This window comes from Microtus pennsylvanicus, chromosome 9 (assembly GCF_037038515.1).
Source record: "Microtus pennsylvanicus isolate mMicPen1 chromosome 9, mMicPen1.hap1, whole genome shotgun sequence".
Classification (NCBI taxonomy): Eukaryota; Metazoa; Chordata; class Mammalia; order Rodentia; family Cricetidae; genus Microtus; species Microtus pennsylvanicus.
The window spans coordinates 34,907,962-34,928,656 of record NC_134587.1 but is presented as its reverse complement, the minus strand read 5'-3'; the positions used below and the strand labels follow the sequence as shown (position 1 = coordinate 34,928,656).

The 20,695-nt window shown below is 39.4% G+C and overlaps 1 protein-coding gene across 1 annotated transcript in view; it reads right to left on the bottom strand.

Moving 5' to 3' along the window:
- Positions 1 to 7,494, bottom strand: part of Lrp1b (LDL receptor related protein 1B) — a 1,720,116-nt gene extending 1,712,622 nt beyond the window's left edge. Inside the window, exon 1 of the mRNA XM_075985306.1 lies at positions 6,706 to 7,494. Coding sequence (XP_075841421.1) covers positions 6,706 to 6,880 — 175 coding nt within the window. The 5' untranslated portion in view covers positions 6,881 to 7,494. The remainder of the gene's footprint in view (positions 1 to 6,705) is intronic.
- Positions 7,495 to 20,695: the final 13,201 nt, after the last annotated feature.

Sequence of the window (20,695 nt, the reverse complement as noted above, 5' to 3'; positions counted from 1 at the left end):
AATGTGTATAATGTTTGAAATATATTGAAATTCCAGATCTAAAATTTATAGAACTTAATATTTTATCAAAAGTTTGAGAACACTAATTGCTCCAAATATTACATCTATGTTGGAAGAATCAAAAATGTCAATGTCAAAGTTCTCTCTCAGACTCTTTGTCCTTCCTAGCGTTAAATGTCATAATTCTTAAGGAAAATAGAACATTCTAAATACAATAATGTTTTCATCATTATACCTATGATTTTTTTCTTTTTATAAATATCTTTAATATACCCTAGGAGCTCTCACAGCATCCACAACTAAGTCTCATGTCCTTCTTCTGGCCCCCACTCTCATCTTCAGTTCTCTTTCTCACATTAAGAAGAAAAGGACTACTGAGAACTCAAGAACAATGGCAATGGGTTTCTGATCCTACTGCACGCACTGGCTTTGTGGGAGCCTAGGCAGTTTGGATGCTCAACTTACTAGACCTGGATGGAGGTGGGGGTTCCTTGGACTTCCCACAGGACAGGGAACCCTGATTGCTTTTCGGGCTGGGGGGGAGACTTAATTGGGGGAGGGGGAGGGAAATGGGAGGCGATGGCGGGGAAGAGACAGAAATCTTTAATAAATAAATAAATTAAAAAAAATTGTTCTGGAGGGAAAAAAAAAAAAAAGAAGAAGAAGAAAAGGATAAGATGACAAATTGTCATTAAAGAAAAACTCAGCGGTAGAAATTTCTTAAGGAATTATGCATTCATATTTCTAAAGTTAAGCTGTCTTGAAGCTTGAAGGATGGAAATGCTACATGGAAAGTTAGGAAGGACCGTCCTATTGATGGGAAGAACAAAACAAGAGACAAACTGTGGAACCTTGATCTTACCTAAAGAACAGGCACATTCTTTCCACTAAAATGAGGTCATTTTTCAACAATACCTGTCTTTGGTCTGAAGGCTAAGCCAGCCAGGACAATGAAGTGCATGCGACTCAGGAAATAGATGTCTGGCTGTTATTAAGAATACACTTTGAGATGAAATGTAGCAATGGTAGTTTAGCAAGGCAACATGTCCTATCTTCTTCCCCAAGTTTTTATTTCTTTTCTTTTCTTAAAGTTATATAAAAAAAAATTGTACTTGAAACTGTCCTTTCTAAAAATGCCTACATAAGGACTCTCATCTTCTCTAAAGAATATCAATATAACATTTTCTTGATAGTAATAAAAATTTCTAAAGATGAGTATATTTAACCTAATCTAAGAACAATAAAAGTAAACAAAAGAGCCAATGTTAGGAATGCACTAATTGAAATGACTGGTTCTATAGAAGAAACAGCCCTGAAAAGTTTTATATTTAGACCGAGTTTTGGAAAGGCTGAGAGGAAGTCTCAGATGTTGACAAAGTATCATTATTTGACAATTGGATTTTTCTATCTATCTGTACTCTTATCTAACAGCTTTAATTTTAATTTAGGAACAAGTTAATTCCATGAATTAGTTTGCTCAGGAAACTCAATCAAATTAATTGTGTTTCTGTGGAGACAGTCTAAACCAATAAGGCACAAAGAAAGAGAAGAAAAAAGGTGTGGAAAACAGGGATAGTCAGAGAGAGAAAGAGGAGGAAGAGGCCAGATAGAGAGTTGTATTTTGTGATAATGCCGAATTCAGAGCAGTGAAATAAATAATACGTATTTTCTAACTTGGCCATGCAGTTGTACCAGGAGAGATAGAGGAGACCACCAAATCATTTATTAGGGAAAATGTAGTTCTAAATTTGTGCAGACAGTACATGGAAGAAAAGCCTTCGATTGAAGAAAGTATATACATTTTTCAGGTTATTTCTTCTGATGTGTGATGGGATATTCTGGAGGGTTTGGTCCTCTTTCTCTGATATGAAGGGCGCAATTGGTGAAATCACAATGTTACTTAGATGAGAGTTTATGTAAGATTGAAAATAGCGACTTGACATTATTGTGAACATGATACATCTTAAAAGAGATTTAGATAAATATAAATTAGTGCACATAGGAATTAGACCTAGTGTTAACTTTAATAAACAAATTCTACAGGTGTTTCTGTATTTAGTATTGTTTTATATTTAACTATTAAGATATTTTCCCCAGGTAGGAGTTCAGTTTCCATACCTCTGAATTAAATGTGTGTTTATGGATTAACAGGACAGTAGAAGCAGAAAAAGTATTGCTTCAGAATTTCAATATTAGCTAGTTAAAATAATTTTGCCTCCCTTCTATAAAGCAAAAAAAAACCCTAAAATTTTGAATTTCCCTTCTCCATACATTGAGGTGCATACATTATATTTGTCATTATTCTCAGATTAAGTTTGGCAGACCACATTTTCCCTATTCCAGGCACTAAAATCCATTTGAATGGCAAGATAGTGAAGCTATTTCACAGGCAATTGCTCAGGGCTGGGTGGGTTTCAGTGAGATCACAGGCTCAGCATACGTGGGACACTGGCCTCAGTTCCTCCACTGAAAAACTGATAGGGGGCAAAAGCACTTTGACGTATGTGACTTCCAGTTTCGGACTGTGTGAAAACTAAATACTAGCCATATGGAAACTCATTAGAGCGCTGCTTGCTTCGGGTCAGGAAATATTTCAACAGTTTTTCATTTCACATTTTTATTTCTGTGTCTCAGGAATGCACTAATCACAAACATAATTTTATCTACAGTTATGAAAAAGTAAAAACTTTATTGTAGTAAACAGTATATGCAAGGTTGTCGCCAGAGGGGCATTTTATGGTCTTTGCATTGAAGCTGTCATTTTAAAAAAGATATGTAAATCCAAATTTCACAGGTGGGTAGGATCTATTTGCTCCTGCATTGGTTTGACTAGTGACATTATGTTGGTATAAGCATGTTCAACGTTTAGCATTAATTCCACTTTCTTTGAATGTATCTATCTGGAATGAAGACAAGTGTTTCCTCTGTACAAGAATTGTTTTGACAGACAGGCATAGAAGAGGGAGCAATCTATCCTTGTGTCTCACTGGAGATTTTTCCCCACACTTCTTCACTGTAACTAGGAATGAGTAGACAATGAGGATGTAGTTCATGTAAGACATAAGAATTAGGTGCAGAAACAAAACCAATGATATTATTAGGATAAAGGTCATATTACATCATGGAATAGAGAGAAGAAGTGGAGGTCCTGAAGCATTGCATTTCCTTTCAAAACCAACCTGTGTTCACTGCAAGTGGTTTTAAATGGATCTTATCTTTATTGTATGGCATAGGCTCAGACAAGAGATAGACAAAGCAACTAAGAACTAATGAGCATTGTGGATCCAATGTAGGTGCATAGGAAATCTCTGTTGCCTTTACTGGCCAGTAGCATTTGTAAAGGGCTACTTCATTCCTATGAATACACTAATGATATCACCCAGAAGCAACTCTACAATTTTTTTCACATTTACTCAAAAACAAAACTGTATTAATAACTCCAGAGTAGTTAGTACTTAGTTTTCTGTGACAATCTATGCATTCTTTATTCTTAGAGGAGTAATTGAAAACAGGGTAAGCAACATTGATGTGAGTTGTTTAAAATTATCTCTGTACTACTACTCATTATGAAATTAAAAGACAAAGAATGCAAGACGTTACTAATTTAGCTAAAGATAATGGCTCCTTCAATCAGCACATAGTTCTAACGTATCTGCATTTTTCTCTTGTTTTCCTATTTAAACTTAAGTTTGGAAGTTGGGAGGAAACTGAGTCACAGTTTTGAAACTTCTTCAAAAACAAAATCTGAACATTTGATCAAAGGGGATATGAATTACAACAGGCAAGTGAATTACATTTTTTAAGAGAAAGAAAATTAATATCAAAGCATTAATAGTTGTAACCTTTTACTGGTTTTAAGCAGACACAAGAAGAGGACAGAAGCAGCAAGAACACTAATTATCTGGAAATAGCTCTCAACATTTTACCAGACTCAAGGATTTGAATTTATCTTGGGTTTCCCACTTCCCAATCCTTTCAGATAATTTAACAACTTAAGACATACTTCCTTTTAAGTCTTAATCACTACCAAATGATACTTTGATATACTATGACATCATTAAATGACAAAATTAGTTGATTCTCAATGAATATGATTTATCCTCCTTTTGGCTGTTAAGAGTTATAAAGCTATTTCCTTTTTCAGATACAATGAAATGTAATAAGAAGTGGCACATACATTATTTTGACAGTATAAAAATGAGTGTAAACTAGGCAAACCACATGTCATTAAAAGACAGGTAGTTGCATATGGCTTGGACACTAAACGTACGAAGGAGTTTGACATGTCTTTCTGGTTTTGTTGTTGTTGTTGTCGCTTAAAGACTTTAGCCTCTGCTCACAAACTTCACAGGGATGCCACAGCAGAGCAGAACACAAGCGCCTCCCTCAAGAAAGAGAAGCTCCCTTTACCTTAAGTATCTGGAGGATCCAGACATGCTCTCGCACGTCAAGACATAAAGCTCCCCCTTACACTATTAAACTCACCAGTATTTTCACACATATATTCTCTTCTTCAAAGGCCATTGCCACTGCCACAAGCCTGAAGGCAGCTACATCTCATTAACCTTGTTCTTGGGTTATAAGCCTTGTCTTCACTGTCAGCATCTCAGTGGGGGGCATCTGTCATAATGCAGCTACATTCTCATTTTAAACATTTAACAAGATTCTCTCTCTCCCTCTCCCCCTTCATCCCTCCTCTCTTCTCTTCTTAGAAACAATTGAAGATGACTCTTACAGCTGTGATAGACTGTTGGCACAGTTTTAACTATTTTTTTTTAAGTTTTGAGAGTTCGATTAGAAGCATTAGAATTCAGTAAGTGTTGATCTGCAACTATGCATGCTTGCACTCCATGACAAAGTACTTCTGACAATTTTTTCAGCTGATAATTAACATTCAATTAAGTAATGAAAACTGACAATTATTTTCCATGTAATCTTAGATGTTCTTCCCTTTTCTGTAACTATATTGACACTAAATATCATTCTTGATGCTAATTTCTTATCTCTTGAGAGAGCTGATTTTTATTTATTATTGTAGACAAACTTCTCTTAATATGTTCAATCATTCCCCTCAGGTAGCAGCAGCAGTATGCTACAGAAATACACAAAGCACTGAGCTAGGGGTGAGGTCAGACTCCAGGGTGTGTGTGTGGGGGGGGGGGGGTATATTCCATCACAAGAAACCTAAGACCAACAGTCTGTCTGTAGCCTGCTCTGCCAGCATCCTGAGCCAGAAGCTACACCTTCTCATGTGTTTCAGCCCAACTTCAAACGTTTTTGCTAAGGAACATTGAGGAGCGACTGTGGCAGATCAAAGCCACCGTCATTTCAAGTGAGAGCCCCATGCTTCCATTTTATCTGCACCATTTTCAACTCTTCCACAGCAACTTCAAGGCAACTTAAACTAGTTCAGAATCTTTATGTTTCAGCAGCCGTGTTCCTGAAAGATTACCAGAGCCACTCCTAGAAATGCCATGTGTGAGCCTCTTATAGGATTAGGCGCTGGTGGCTAAGAGTAGGTTAAATAGAACCATTACAACCCATCTGGTCCTGTCCTATTATGAAACTAGTTCCTAGTCAATTCATAATTCCTTTCATCTGAACCAACTGAATCTCACAATGCAAGACCTTTGCCTTTGCGCTTTGCTTTCCACTGGCATCTGTATATTTGAGGTTTTTTAGTATTTTTGTTTATTTTCTCTTCCCTAATTAAGTGAAAAAAGCTAAATTATATGATCATTATGAGATAAGCTCAGGATTTATGATACTTCTAATTTTTCTTTAAGGAGTTAACCCTTCTGAGCCTGGTGGCAGTGTGCAAATATTCCTTTGCTGCGATTTTCCCCTTTCCCTTTTTAACCCACATATCCTTGTCGATGATAGTAAAAAGACAAGAGGAATTGTGGGTTTCCAGGTCAAAAGTTTCAGAACCTGCGTTTATAATCCTCCTCTTCTCTCTGGGTTCCCCATAACCTTTCCCCTCTGAACTTCTACCGTTCCCAGCTTTTTGATGAAAAGCAAGCGCAAAGTGCTAGGCTAGATGGAGTCAGACTCTCCAGTCCATAAGGCTATCAAGGTACCCTGGTCCTGGGTCACAGACCTTCCCTCATCAGAAAAGGCAAGTTCTAGCAGTGCTTGAATGGTCTCAGAAAAGCCCTCAGGAGCTTCTCTGCTAGCCACCCAAGCCAAGCCAGCCCAGCAAAAGGCGACAGAGCCTCTCCGGGAGGGAGAGAGCTCTGACACCTCTCCCCAGATGCACAGCTGAGGAAGTAAACCAGGAGCTAAGTTGGGAGAGTAATTGTCTATGGCGGATAATCAGGAGGCTAAAGCTCTCAGCTGAAAGCAAGCGCCAAAGGGAGTCTAAAAGAAATGCGAATTCTGATTCAACATCGGCAGCGCTTGGGATGCCCGGGCAGAAGCCACTGGCCAAGTACAAATGCTCCCGGGGGGAAGAGGGACATACAAAACCAGGACCCGAAAATGACAAGGGTAAAATGTGCGGGCAGCGGTACACTCTGGCTCCTAGTTCAGAAACCCTCCAATAACCTTCTCCCCCCAGGAGGTTAGCGCACAGTGGCCAGTGGGTCCCGGGAGCGGGGAGCGGGGCTGCCAAGGACTTAAGTTTCACACTCAGTTGTTTGCCAGTATCACCTAGCAGGAAAGCCAAAGGAGGAAACTGCGAAAGTGGGGGGTCGTAGCCCTTACCTTGGTCAGCTCCCACAGTCAGCACCTTGGCGTTAGGCAATAATCCCGAGAGAGTGAGGACAGCGAGAAGCAATTGGGACATGGTGATCTTCCCGGTGAGCCTGTGCTGCAGACTGCTCGGCGGCACCCTCGGCCCGGCCGCGGCCGCTGGCAGCCTGGAACTGAGCCGCGTCATTTACAAATGTCACTGGAAATCCCTGGGTCGGTGGGTCCAGCCAGTCCTTCTTGCTCTGCCAGGAGCAGGATGTGGAAGGTGTGCGGAAGCGCGCCTGCGGAGAGCGTGCGAGCGCCAGCCAGGCGCTGTATGTCTGGACTTTTCGATGCAGGGGTACGTCTGATCTTACATCACGCAAGAGGGGCAGAGAGATGCCCGCCGATGGGAATTCACTATTAATCACCGAGGCCTCAGTACACCCATCCGTCGCCCACAGAAATCACATCTATTACTAGTAAGAGGCGGTTAACACGACAGGGAAAGAGCCGCAAATATCACTGCTCTTTCAGCCTCCTCGAAGAGAAAGTAACTGCTCGCTCTTTCTGTAGGGATCTGGGTCCTTAGCGAAGGGGGGACTGCAGTGGGCCAAACCAGCCAGACGCCAGAAAGCATCTCCAGCCAGCTGAGAAGTCCCGCTCTTGCGCCTAGCAAGCCGCTTCTCAGGCAAAGCAGATTTGATGCCTGGGCTGCAGTAAGGAAGCTTCCTTCCAGGGAAACCAACGCACACCAGGACCTTGTTTCTCTTAGGGAAATGGTTTCCTCCACTTGACAGCTCGCAGAGCTTTCTCAACTGCACTTGTAACTTTTATGCTGAGTGGCACCTGGGGACAGAGCAGCAAAATTAGTGACTCAGCAGAAAACAAAACCAACGTTCCCAAAGTCACTAACCATCACACACACACACACACACACACACACACACACACACACACACACACACACACACCCCAACACCACAAGGCAAGGGAAGTGCAAACAGCCATCCAGGTCCCGGGCACATCATATTAAAGCAGGGTTTTGCATGATTTTTCTGTTTAAAGGAATTCCTCGAGTCATTTTAAGCTTTTGAGGTGGTTTTTGTGGTTTTTTTTTATTTCCTATACTGCACGGACAATCTGGGAACTTTCTGAAACCATGAGGTGTATTGAAATGAGTATATGGAACATTTACACACATACGTGTGTGGTGCACCTACACAGCTCAAGTTGATTTTGTGATCATTTGAGAATCACAGTGATAATTCTGGTATTTAGATTTAATCTGGCATTCAGAAATGACTGGTTTAAACTTCAATACCTGAAGAGTTGAAAGCTGACTTTCTTCATAGTATTATCAGCCATTGCCTTTCTATGGAAAATATCTGACATTTTAATATTTTAAAACCAGATGCCACATGAAGTGACCAATGCCTTTAATATCAACAATAGAGGCAATGGCTGGTAGATCTCTGAGTTCGAGGCAAGTGAGAAGACAGCAGGGCTTACACACACACACACACACACACACACACACACACACACACACAAATCCTGTCTTAAAAAAGAGAACTGAAAGAACAAAAAACAAGTCAAAAGGTACTTAGAGGAGCAATACGGTAAAGACTTCTTGCATTGCCAGATTTGAAACTTAGACATCAATGGGAGAAATTTGTCCTAAAAATGACCATAAAATTCTCGGGAGCCAACTTTGGGCAATCCAGAAGAGAAGTCATTAAGATTAAACAGAACCAAACTGTGGGAAGCAAACTTGGGAAATGCAAGACCAGGCATCTGGAAGAAGGGTCTTTCCATCCTTATACTCCGGTCATATGTGCACCTCTTATGCCACCCTCTCCGTATTGAAAAGTTTCGCTTTTAGTTTGCCTTTTGAATTTAGTTATTCAGGTCACATGACGTGTAATATTTACAAGTATATATATATATATATATATATATATATATATATATATATATATATTTCCCTCTGGTTGTGACACATAATGGCCCCAAGATTTCTTTTAGTTTCATAATACTACGCACCCAATAGTTTAAAATTTCCACAAACTTAGGAATAAATGATGAAGTTCCAAAGAATGGGAACTGCGAATGCAAGGCAGTGTCTCTCAAGGGCCCATAAGACATCTGCAGTCTATGGAATTATCCACTGGGAAGGACTGGGTGTGTGTGTCTCCTATATAATCTCAATTACGCAACTATGGCAAAAGCTACAATGAAATTTCCAACATCACCCCATGTCTCTGCAAAAGGGGGGGGGCACCCAAGAGCCATGCTGAAGACATCAGACTCTGTCTTCCATACTGCTCTATGCAGTTGCGCGCCACGGAGACAAGGTGGCAAACGCAGACAGGTAGAGGCTCCACATTCTCTCGCTAGGCAACTGCTCTTCAGCCTCTGCAAACGTGGAGGCTTGAAAAGGGAACTCTGGGAAAGGTAGTCAGGTGAAATCACAGGTAATGCTAAGGTTTCAGCATGCTGCACTCGCGAACAGGCAGCACTCCAGAAGAATGAACCCAGCAATGCAGGAACAGAGAGAAAGCAACACAGACTGTCTCAGACCATTGACCTACATTTTTTCTCCCTTAAATGAAAGAACTTGCAACTGTACCGCCCAAACACAAAGTAGTAGAGCAAAATAAGAATTTTTAAAGCAATTAAAAAAAATCAAGCCATCAATTGTAAATAACACATAACTCAAAACAGTGCTACAACCAATACAATATATTGAGAAGTTCAGGTGTGAGGAAAGTGTGCTTGCTGATGCAGGGAGCTTGCTGTATCTGATTTCCACGGAGACTGTGCTCCCACTAAGCATTAATGGGAAATACAAGAGGAGACATTTTAGTGTAAGACAGAAAGTGGATGTGATTCCAACAGCACTAGTATCTGAAAAACTCCTCCAGCTGTTAGTTTGGCAGGAGTTTAGGAATACGGCACAGACCCTGCACTAAAATGCTTGTTGGCGGTGGATGCTTTAGAAAGAGGGTTTAGACTGGAGACCCAGTAAATACACATGACCAGTTCATTCAGAACATATAATAAGCAGATCAAATAGGGGGCGGTGGAATTTCCTTGCATCAGAAAGTTACATAAGGCAAGTTTTGAAGTGACATGAAAAGCAATTGCCTACCTCACCTCAGAGCACTTGCACAAAGTAGTTCTTCCAAACGTCTATTGAAAACAATCAATTTATCACAGGAGATGGTTGTTATGAGCTCTGCTGCCACTCACAGATACCCAGAAAAAAGTTGAACTTAAATTAAATAACGTATGTCTAGGTTTTAAGTATTCAGCTCATTTAATATATTATAAGTATAAAAGTAACATAAACATAATTTTCTATAAATTCTTTTATTTCTCCATAATATATTCTCATGGAAAAGAAAATGAGTAACAAATATGTTATTGGTGGAGACAAAATCGTTAGCTACTATTTTTATTCTTGTAACCCATTATAATTTCATTACAATCAGATATTAACATTGACAAGTCAAATAAATTCTTATCAAGCTATAGGATACAATATACTTTCTCAATGAGACAAATGAAAACAAAACCAGTCACTCTTTCTTTATAGTTTGTGACTATACGTGACTATTGACTATCAGTCAGTGGTAATGCTACTTTGTCTTACAGCCACCTGTCCGTATGTGATGAAACACTACATTTCATTTCTGCTCTTTATCACTGGGGATTCTTTACTATCCAGGTATCATTTTATAAACACCAACCATCTCAGTTGTGAGTGAAGGAAAAGAGTCTTATTTAAACAACACACTGAGTCTGACCACCTCTCACTAGAGAGGAATATGCAGGAGAATGTGCCCCAAAGTCTGGGTTGCTAGGGGGCTAAGGATTTATATAACCACTGTCCCTGGGTACTGAAATTCCCTCACTCTGCCTCTCCAGAAAGAAACCTTGCCAAGTTGGCGGGAACAAGTCAGGAAGAAGAAGGAGGGAGACGCAGAAGGATATAAGAGAAATTATCCGTTATCACATCATTAATGCTTTAAAATGAAAAAATCTAAGTTAGAAGTTGAGATTTGTGACAGCTTATAAAGGGCGGGTTTTTTAAATGTCACCCATGTTAATGGTCCTATCAAACGTGTACTCTTTTTGATAGTTTACCTGTTCAACTGGGATTTGGAGATTTGATTGAGGTAAATAAGATTTTGATGTATCTTAATTGCCACCATTTACCAATTATTCAGAGTTACCTTGAAAAGTGAAAATATGGCCAAATATCTCTAACCTTGCCTTCTCTTTATGCCTCTGTTTCTCTCTGCTGACGTTTTTGTAATTATCTTAAAATAGACAGACTATAGGAAAAGCCTAACTGAATGGCAGCCATGGCTTTTGAAAGACAAATACTAAAGCTTTTAGGACACATTTGATCTCTTTAGATTTTCCTTGACTCTTGGTGGACCGACTCCTAACATCAGGAAGGGTAATTTGAAATATTAAAGATACACCATAATTCTTCTCTTCATAGTATATTTCATAGTAATATGGCTTTCAGATACAAGTCCTATTTAACATTTTGATACATCGTTAGAAGGCACAATGCGTCATGCCATGATTCATATGTGGATCTCTCAGACATGTAAAACGTTTACCAAAGCTTGCCACTCCACTCGTGAGGTAGCTGCCGTGGGGGTTCAGGTCGGGAATTCATAGGCAGACTGCTCCCTGGCTGCTTTTAGACACCGCCTGACATGCCTGCAGCATTGCTTTCTCTCTCCCAAGCTGGACCAAACTTACTGAGGCCTGTTGAGGGAAGTCTGCCAGTGATCCAGGGTAGGAAACACTTTTTATGTGGCTCTGCGGCATTGTTCTGCCCAATTCTTTTGGCCTCTGTTCTTTTACTCATCATGCTTCTACTCCTAAATTATAATTTAAAAAATAACTTTGAAGGTGGCTGAAGGGAAAGGAACATTCAAATCATCTATTGCAATTCACCACATTCATCTAATGAGAATGTTAGACGGAAAAGTGCGCACTCGGAGATCACATATCTTTCTAATGGCAGAATTTGCCCTTGAATATTATTCCTAATTACTAGATTACATAATCACTTTCATTCACATTCCCTTAGAGTTTTCTCCCTTAGTGGGATGGAAACTTGGAGGGCTTGAGTTTATTCACTCAGCAGAGCTATGCATATGCTAGACAGTCACTCAGTATATTTAACAACAATGACCATATATATATATATATATATACATATATATATATGAAATTGATATATAATCCAAATACCATTTATGTGATAAATACCTCACTTTTCAGAATCCTATAAGAACCATGCTTCCAAACATCCATTGCAGACTTAATCAAAAGATAAGGGATCGTTATAAACGAAAACCCATAAAATCGAGAGCATATGTATTCTGGAAGCTGTGTTGACAAACATTTGACTAAGATGCGACTCCCATTGCAATTTCACTCTGTCTGAGGTTTTGGACAATCCATGTAAAGACCTTTCAGGCTGGGACAAGTTTTGTGGTCAAGTATGTGCCATTTAAGATTTACAAGCAGGTTTCTGCCTCCAAGCCAAGCAGAATTCAGATCATACCCATAGGTTCTCTGTGGTAATGTTACAGATCCATCAGTAACTGGGGACCACTTCCTGTTGAGGCCTCTCACAGAATCACATGACAAAAGGAAAGCTATGGGAAGCCTTTCATTCATCTTTGGGGCATTTACATTCATTAGAGTTTGCATCATTGGAAACAGTGGCGAGCATTTCAAAACTTAGTCACTTTATATTTAAAAGTTAAAAATACGGACTTAGTCGTATGTTTCTTGTTTCCTTTTGTGTGGCCTTTGGCATTTTATAATTTCCAACCAAGTGCGTTTTAAAAAACCTTTCTGTGTGGATTTCTCCTGTAAGAGGCGCCTAGAGACACCAAGCTGCTGATTAATGGCTTTTCACTGCTTCCACTGAACCTGTTAATCTTCGCTGTATCTGCTGTTCTCTGGTCCGTCTGTCATGGAACACATCCTTGCATCTGAGATAAACAGGGAAATACAATGACAAAGACGGAGGTCAGGCCTAAGCATCACAAGAGTTGCAAGAGAGAATGATGCTCGACTTTGCCAGCAGGTGTTAATGTTTCCGCAGAGACTGCGCCTTGGTGAGATAGTTTAAGGCAGTTTCTGGTGGGTTTTCTGTTTCTACTTTCAAATAGGGTTGCTATTGCATTTGGATTTCTGAGCAGAGTAATTGTTTTTTGTTGTTTTATCAGAAACGATCCTTGTACAGCAAATTAAAGCAAGAGACAGTAAATAGAAGCAAAGATCAAAAAGAAATAAAGGAAAGAAACAACAACCAAAAATAATCAGACATTTCTTCGAAGCACACCTGGCTAGAATAAGCTGGGAGCTGGTCTTGGGAGGCTGTCACATCTCCATTTGGGCACAGTGCCTGTCAGGTCTAAGTACTAAATAAGAGTGTGTTAAGGGCAATTTACTTGAATCACATTTTAACAGTTTCGTTTGAAGAAAAACTTACACTTTCCCCCAAAACATCTCTTTTTTTTTTAAGTAGAAGAAAACCCATTCTCTCACACCGAAAATGTCTCTTGCCCTCTAAAAGCATTTTTCTACTATGAAAATTATACTTTTTAATCACCATAAAAACTTAAATGCAAAGGAGCTTTTTAGGCCCAGAACAGAATGCCCTAATTTTATGTCAAGTCTTTCTTTGTAGGAAGAAAAATAGTGACATTTGGACCTAGATATATTTATCAAGATTTGTGAAAATGTGTGATTTTATGCATGAATCCTGGCAAAGTTAAATTATAGTTGAAAGACCATTAAATGCTTTTATGACGTTCCATTGCTACAGTCTGCATTGTAAATAGACTTGGCCAGGGATATCATTCATAGCATTCTGCGAAGTCTACTAGAGCAGCACCGCAAAAGTGATACTTGGTGTAATGTTATTCACACGCAGACAGAAGCAAAGACAGAACCCTTAAGCAGATGCTTGGTTGAGCAGAAAATCAGCCCTCACCGAGTTCCTCGGGGTTCCTCTTCCCTTGTGGGGGCATCTACAAACTGCTAAGGCGGCGTCCATTCTGTGCTTTCAAGTAGATATCAAAACCACACAGTCTTCCCCTCGGTCCTTTCAGAACCAAGTTTATGGTGAAGAGGAATGCGAGAAGTGGCCCCGGGCTTTTTACTGGACTCTGTCTGAGAACTGCCTTGCGGTTAATAACAATAATGATAAAGAGTAATGTATAAGGATAAAACCAAACATGGACATACACTCAGAGGTGTATAAAATTGTCAAAGGATTTTTTTTTTTTTTTTTTTGGTTTTTCGAGACAGGGTTTCTCTGTGGCTTTGGAGCCTTTCCTGGAACTAGCTCTGTAGACCAGGCTGGTCTCGAACTCACAGAGATCCGCCTGCCTCTGCCTCCCGAGTGCTGGGATTAAAGGCGTGCGCCACCATCGCCCGGCCAAAATTGTGTAGCCCAGGCTGGCCTCGAACTCGTGATCCTCCTGCCTCTGCCTCCTTCAGCAAATCCTACCGGCGTGCGCCACCACAACCGGCTGTCAAAGGATTATAGCAGTTATAATTTCTAATCAAAGACTGATCACATTAATCGATTGCATTATTTCCACAGAGAGACATCAAACCAGAGGGAAAACAGCTCTGCAAAGGTAGCCTGTCCTGTTGATCATACAGAATGAAATGAGCTACAGTATATCTCACCACAAGACCTCAAATCAGCTGGGAATTTAGAGCTTTAGGGATGTTATAACAGCAAACAATTGGATGTCTTTGCAGCTAAGAGGCTGACCTCCCTCCCCTACCCCATGCACACAGAGCTTATAATAGTAATGAATTCCAAATCAAGTCTAGAATAAGTTTCCTAAGAAATTTAATAAGAGAACTGTTTCTAGGAAGAATATTCTAGAATCCTTCCTTTAGCCATATAAACTACGTTGGTGCCAAGAAAACTTAGTTAAAATTATCTATCTTCTCTTCCTGAAAGTAAAATACATCAAAATGCTCAGATATTTCTTAAACTGCTGTTAGTGATTGTTGATTTATGTCCCGGTTGTGAGTGCAACCCACATGCAGGTATTGACAACCATGTCCTCAACTCAATTCAAACAGGCTGTTGAAGGCAATGATAGCTATCTTCGATGCCTCAAGTTAGCCATTGCTAAGTGGTTCAGAAAGTGACGTCGTCATTCATAACTGAAACGGGTGAACAAGCAGATGAGGCGCTGGGTTGAGAGCTCAGGTGCCTATTTTCAGATCAAAACCAAATTAAGTTCCCGTATGTGGTAGCAGCTGAAATCAAGCACACAGGTTCTGCGTGATGGTTACTGTGAAATGCTTCAATGGAAAACTCTCAGTGGGATATTCAGTGGGAGATTAGCATGTAACGTGCTTAATAGGATTTATAAAGCCAGCCCGGGGGCATGGAGAGGTCTGATTTTAAGCCGGCAGGATAACGGCCATATTAGAATAAAAAAGCAACCTCTTTGAAACCACACTTTCAAAGCCTAAATAAGCTTTTTCCGCACCTCTTAAAAAAATGATTTTATTCCTTTGGGTGGTTTCTCACATTCTCATTTGGATTTCGATGAGACTTTGAACGTACCGACCAGTCGCTCCTCTGCAGAAGCACCTGGCACACCCCTGCCGTGGGGTGTAATCTCACCTCTACATCTCCCAACTTCTGTCTTCAAACACAAAAGAGCCAGGCACCTGTTCCAACTTCTCTGTAGGAGCGATAAACTGGCAGATTATAAGATATTATTCAATAGCAACATTTTCAAATCACCTCTTTTATTATGTTTTGAAGCCTGGGGTGGGCAGGGTGCTGAGACTCTTAACAGTTTTTACTCAACTGTTTCCGGAAAAGAAGGTCAACAATCCGAAGCACTGAAGTGCAAGCTGGAGAAGAAGCTACTTCAGAGTTTGGAGAATGAAGAACTTAATCGCACTCTTTAACATTCTATTGACTTTCAGCTGGGAACAGAACTGTGACAAAGAATATTTTCATTTATTTTTTTGCTCAGTTTTGCTCTCTCTACAAAAGGTAATACGAAAATGTGCCCAGGGTCTTCCTTTATCCGCCTAAATAGAATCTGACACCGGGGAAAATGCAGGCGCTGCTGTTCATAGTACTTGACTGCCCCCTATCGGACACTGTCATATTTTTATGCTTAGGTTACAAAGCAAGCTTTTAATACATGACTTGAGTTTTGACAAAAATAAAACAAAGTGGAAAAACGCATTATGAAGATAATCCTTCCGTCCGTATTATGTCCCGTATATACATATGCCTATAAAATACCAAAGTGAGCTGAGCTGCTCGATTGTTTCTCTGCATTTGTGAAATGTCCACCAAGGTTGAGTGGCAAACCTTTCTGCGGTATACATGTTTTAACGGGACCAGCGATCGTTTCAAACCTATGAATTAAAATTTTGTGCTACCTTCTTTCTTTTCCTTACAATTGTATTTCGTAACAAGAAGTCTTTACGTTTAGAAAATGAAAATTGAATATATATGAGATTTCTTATATTCCCAATAAATAGCTAAGAACTGACTACACACAGAAGGGAGACATATAGTTACAAGTTTCTGCTATCTGGATGTCATCCCTGAATATTTTTGGCGGGGTTTCTAAGCCTTTCCTTTACATAAAAATATTTTAATTGATTTAGAATTACATTCCCTTTTTCCTCCTTGCAGCTACTTCAATTCCACCCTCAAATAGCCTCTTTTTTATGACTGTCATTATACACAAGTGTACACACACCTGTGTGAATATGTGTGCCTGTACAAATATATATGAATTTAACCTTCTGAGTTCATTTTTGTTTGCTCCGTGTCTTTGCTTTCACTTTGCAGTGGATAGTCAATAATGGGCTCACCCCTGAAGAGGCTAATCCTTCTTCGCCCAGCAGTGAATAGTTGCCATACATCCCAAATGTATCTAATTTTTTTATTAAAGTTTTCTCTGTTTGTAGTAGCACCTGGAGTTGAGAATGCTGGCACAAAAGGAAGAATACTCATATATTTTAACCACAGCCCTCTATGTTGTATGCAATTTGTATCTATCTAGCTAAAAATACATTAGAATACATAACAGGACAGAGAATTTGTTTATTCAAAATGGCCCACTTACGTGGTAGGTTGTTATTAGATCTTTTAAAAAATAGAATACTAAATTTGTTTACCATTTAATGTATTTGAATTTAAAATAAAATACTGCTGTTTCTGTCCTTGGTGGAGGGGGAAGTACACATTTGCACGCATAATCTCAGGCTGGAAGCCTTTTAGCTTTAGATTAGTTTACTTTTTGATATAGTAGCAGGCAGTGAATAGACTCCTCAATTTCCGTTCTTGCATCTCTGCTTTCAGCTCTCATTTGCTTATTTTAAAGAGGCAGCACTTGGCATTAGGATTACTCACACCATGAAAAGTCCTGGCCCTATCGCCAGAGCTTTAAATCTAATGAGAAAATGGGTCTGAAGGGACTATTAAAAGGTGTCCTGCCATGTGATGTAAGTAGAGGTATGTATAATGCAAGGCAGCAGCTTCCAAGCGCTCCTTTTAGCCACTGTGCCACAAAATTGGTTAGTCAAGTAGGGGCTACTCAGTATGACTTTGTACCTTTTGCAAGCTGCTCTCTTTTCAGCAAAGGTAACAGGGTGTCAAAGCACACCTTGCCGGGAAATAGAAGAAGTGATTGCATAAGCCCCTGATATCAAAGTCGTATCTTGGGGTAGTGCTTTTCAGCATGCACCATGGGATTTCACTTTCTGTGAAGGCAATGCAAATATATTATCGGAACCTTTCAAAACTAGCCAGAAAAATACAAATATATCCCGAATGCGATGAAATCACTTCAAAACCTATCACAGTCATAAGCCTTTTGGATCCCACCTTTTCTTTATTCATTCTCCATGGAGAAAGCAGATACATTTCTTAGCCTGTGAAAATGAACCTTTTTCTATTAGAGAATAATCTAAAGAATTCTAGACTCCCAGATGAATTGATCCAGTTACTAAGTCTTTCTCATTGCTCAGCCCCAATTTCTGGATTCACATCTAGAGTCCAACATTTACCATTGCAATGGTTTTCTAAAAATTACTTAAAGATGTTAAGCCATAGAATTAACGCTGGTAGAAATGAGGTTCTACTGTATTAGGTTTTTATACCCTTCAAATGCCCCTTAATTTTAGCTGAGTCTTCCTGTAGTCTCTCCTGCTACCCCTACTTCGTATTCTCATTCCAGCACCCACCACATCCATTCATAAAATATCTATTATATTTCTCTTTCCTAATGAAATTTATCTGTTCCCTGTAGTTCTTTCTTTACACCTACCATCTAGGAGTCTATGGATTGTATCTTCATAATCATTGACTGTACAGCTACTCTCCACATATAAGTGAATATATACATACCATATTGCCTTTCTGGGTCTGGTTTATGTCATTTATGATGACTTTTTTAAAGTTCTATCCATTTTTTTCTGAAATTTTTATATCTCTAACTGAATAATATTCAATTGTGTAAAAGTACCATAATTTCTTTATCCATTTTTTTTTGTTGAGGGGGGCATCTAGATTGTCTCCAAATTCTGGTTACTATGAAGAGAACAGCAATGAACATGGCTGAACAAGTGTCTCTGTTTTAAGATGAAATGTCCTTTGGGCATATGCCCAAGAATGGTACAGCTGGGTCTTCAAGTAGACTTATTGCCATCTTTCTGAAGAATGGACTCACTGATTTCCATAGTTGCTGTAGAAGTTTTTGCTCCCACTAGCAATTAATGAAATTTCCTCTTATTCTACATACTTAGCAGCAGATCATAGCTATTCTAACAGTTATAAGAAGAAAGCTCAAAGTAGTTTGATTTGCATTTTCCTGATGGCTAAGGATTTTCAACATTTCTTTAAGTGTTTCTCAGGCACTTGAAATCTATAGCACATTTTTCATTGGGTTATTTGTTTTCTTGATGTCTAGTTTCTTGAGTTCTTTATATACTCTGGATATTAGCCCTTTTTAGAATGTGTAGTAGCTGTGGGACAATGGTTTGTACCCTCTCAATTGTATTTTAATAAAACACTGATTGGCCAGTAGCCAGACAGGAAGTAGAGGCAGGTCAATGAGAACAGGACAATTCTGGAAAGAAAAAAGTCCCAGTCAGCAGTTGTGACCCAGCCACAGAAGAAGCAAGATGTGACTGCCTCGTCGAATAAGGTACCAAGCCACATGGCTAACACAGACAAGATTTATGGGCTAATACAAGTTATAAGAGTTAATAAAAATTCTGAGCTACTGGGCCAATCAGTTTATAACTAATGTAGAACTCTGTGTGTGATTTCTTTGGGACTTAACAACCATGGGAACTGGGCAGGACAGAAACCTCAGACAACATGTAGTTGCTGAAAATCTTTTCCCATTCTGTAAGCAGTCAAACTGTCCAGACAACATTTTATTTTGCTGTGAAAAAGTATCTCTGCTTTATGGGATACCACTTATTAATTTCTCTATTTTGAAAGTTGTTTCCTATAACAACTAGTTTAAGGCTCTTCCCCACTTTTTCTTCAATTGCTTTCAGTGTATCTGGTTTTTGGTAGAGGTCTTTTATCCATTGGGGATTGAATTTACTCAGGGTGTTAAATAGGGATCTATCTGCCTTCTTCTACATGAAGACATCCAGTTTGAACAACCATATGTTGGAGATACTGTCCTTTTTCCAGTGTGTACATCTGGCTTCTTTATTTAAAACAACAACAATAAAAACAAAATCAAAACAAGCAAACAAACAAAAATGCAAAGGTCCATCTCCACTTTTGTCTGGGTATTCAGTTAAATTCCATTGAACAACGTGCCCGCTTTTGTTTGTTTTTTTGTCCTTTTTGCTAATGTCATACTATTTTTATTACTATAGCTTGATAATACAACTTAAAATCAGGGGTAGTTATGTCTCTTGCTGCTCTTTTATTATTCGGGTTTTTCGGGTTTTGTTTTGTTTTGTCAAGCTGCATCAGAGATCTTTGAAAAGGATAAAATTTTCTTGAGTTATTCATTAAAAAACAACAGAGAACTTACTTGGTTGGCACCTAGAGCTGCTCAGGATCCACCATGGTCACTGAGGGTTGTGTTTTTCTTTTGCTGCTTAGCGCAGGGACTACTTGGCTCCAAAAGATTGTGTGGGCTAAGAAATCTGTAGGAAGACAAGCCTACCTTGACCTGAACAATTAGGCTGATGATTACAGTGATTCTGCCCACTGTCTGGTGATCTTCAGTTTAAGATGAAAGGCAGTTTTGTCCAGTGGTCACCACTTGGCAGCTGAAGTGAATTGTGGATGGACATTGTTTTGTGCCCATTTGTCTTCTGTCTTCTTTGGAGGAAATAGAGTGCTGCTGCTAGGAACCAATCTGTCTCTTTTTCTTTTGAAAAGTTTTCTTAATAATAAATATTTAAATGCCATATTCCCCAGATCTCTGAGCAGTTGAGGACTGTTGGCCAGGCACAGCTGAGTTACAACTACAGTATAGAATCTGCCTGGAGAGCTGAGTCTGAGCTTGACTGTACTGGCTGCCAACTTAACAGGTAGAGCATGCTTGAATTAGAGACTTAAAAGTACATACCAATTTAAAACATGAAGCTTATTGCTTTGTACTCTGAAACGAGATACAATGAAAGAGAATTATTATGTTTAAGAGTTAAATGTTAAAGAGGCACATTTAACTTACATGTGTGCACAGACACATAGTGAATAGGAATTGGGCAAAGTGAATACTCTTGGTGGGCCCTAACAAATGCATGCCACTTTACAAAGCACATATAACTAAGTCAGCAAGAAGAATGCATACGCAAAAACATAACTAAACCAGGGCACCAGACAGAATATACCTCAGTAAAGATAGTGGGACTTGGTCACCTGACCTGGCTCTCAGTTAAGATGGTGGTGAAGTCAGCTGACTTCATTAAGATGGCAGTAAGGTCACCT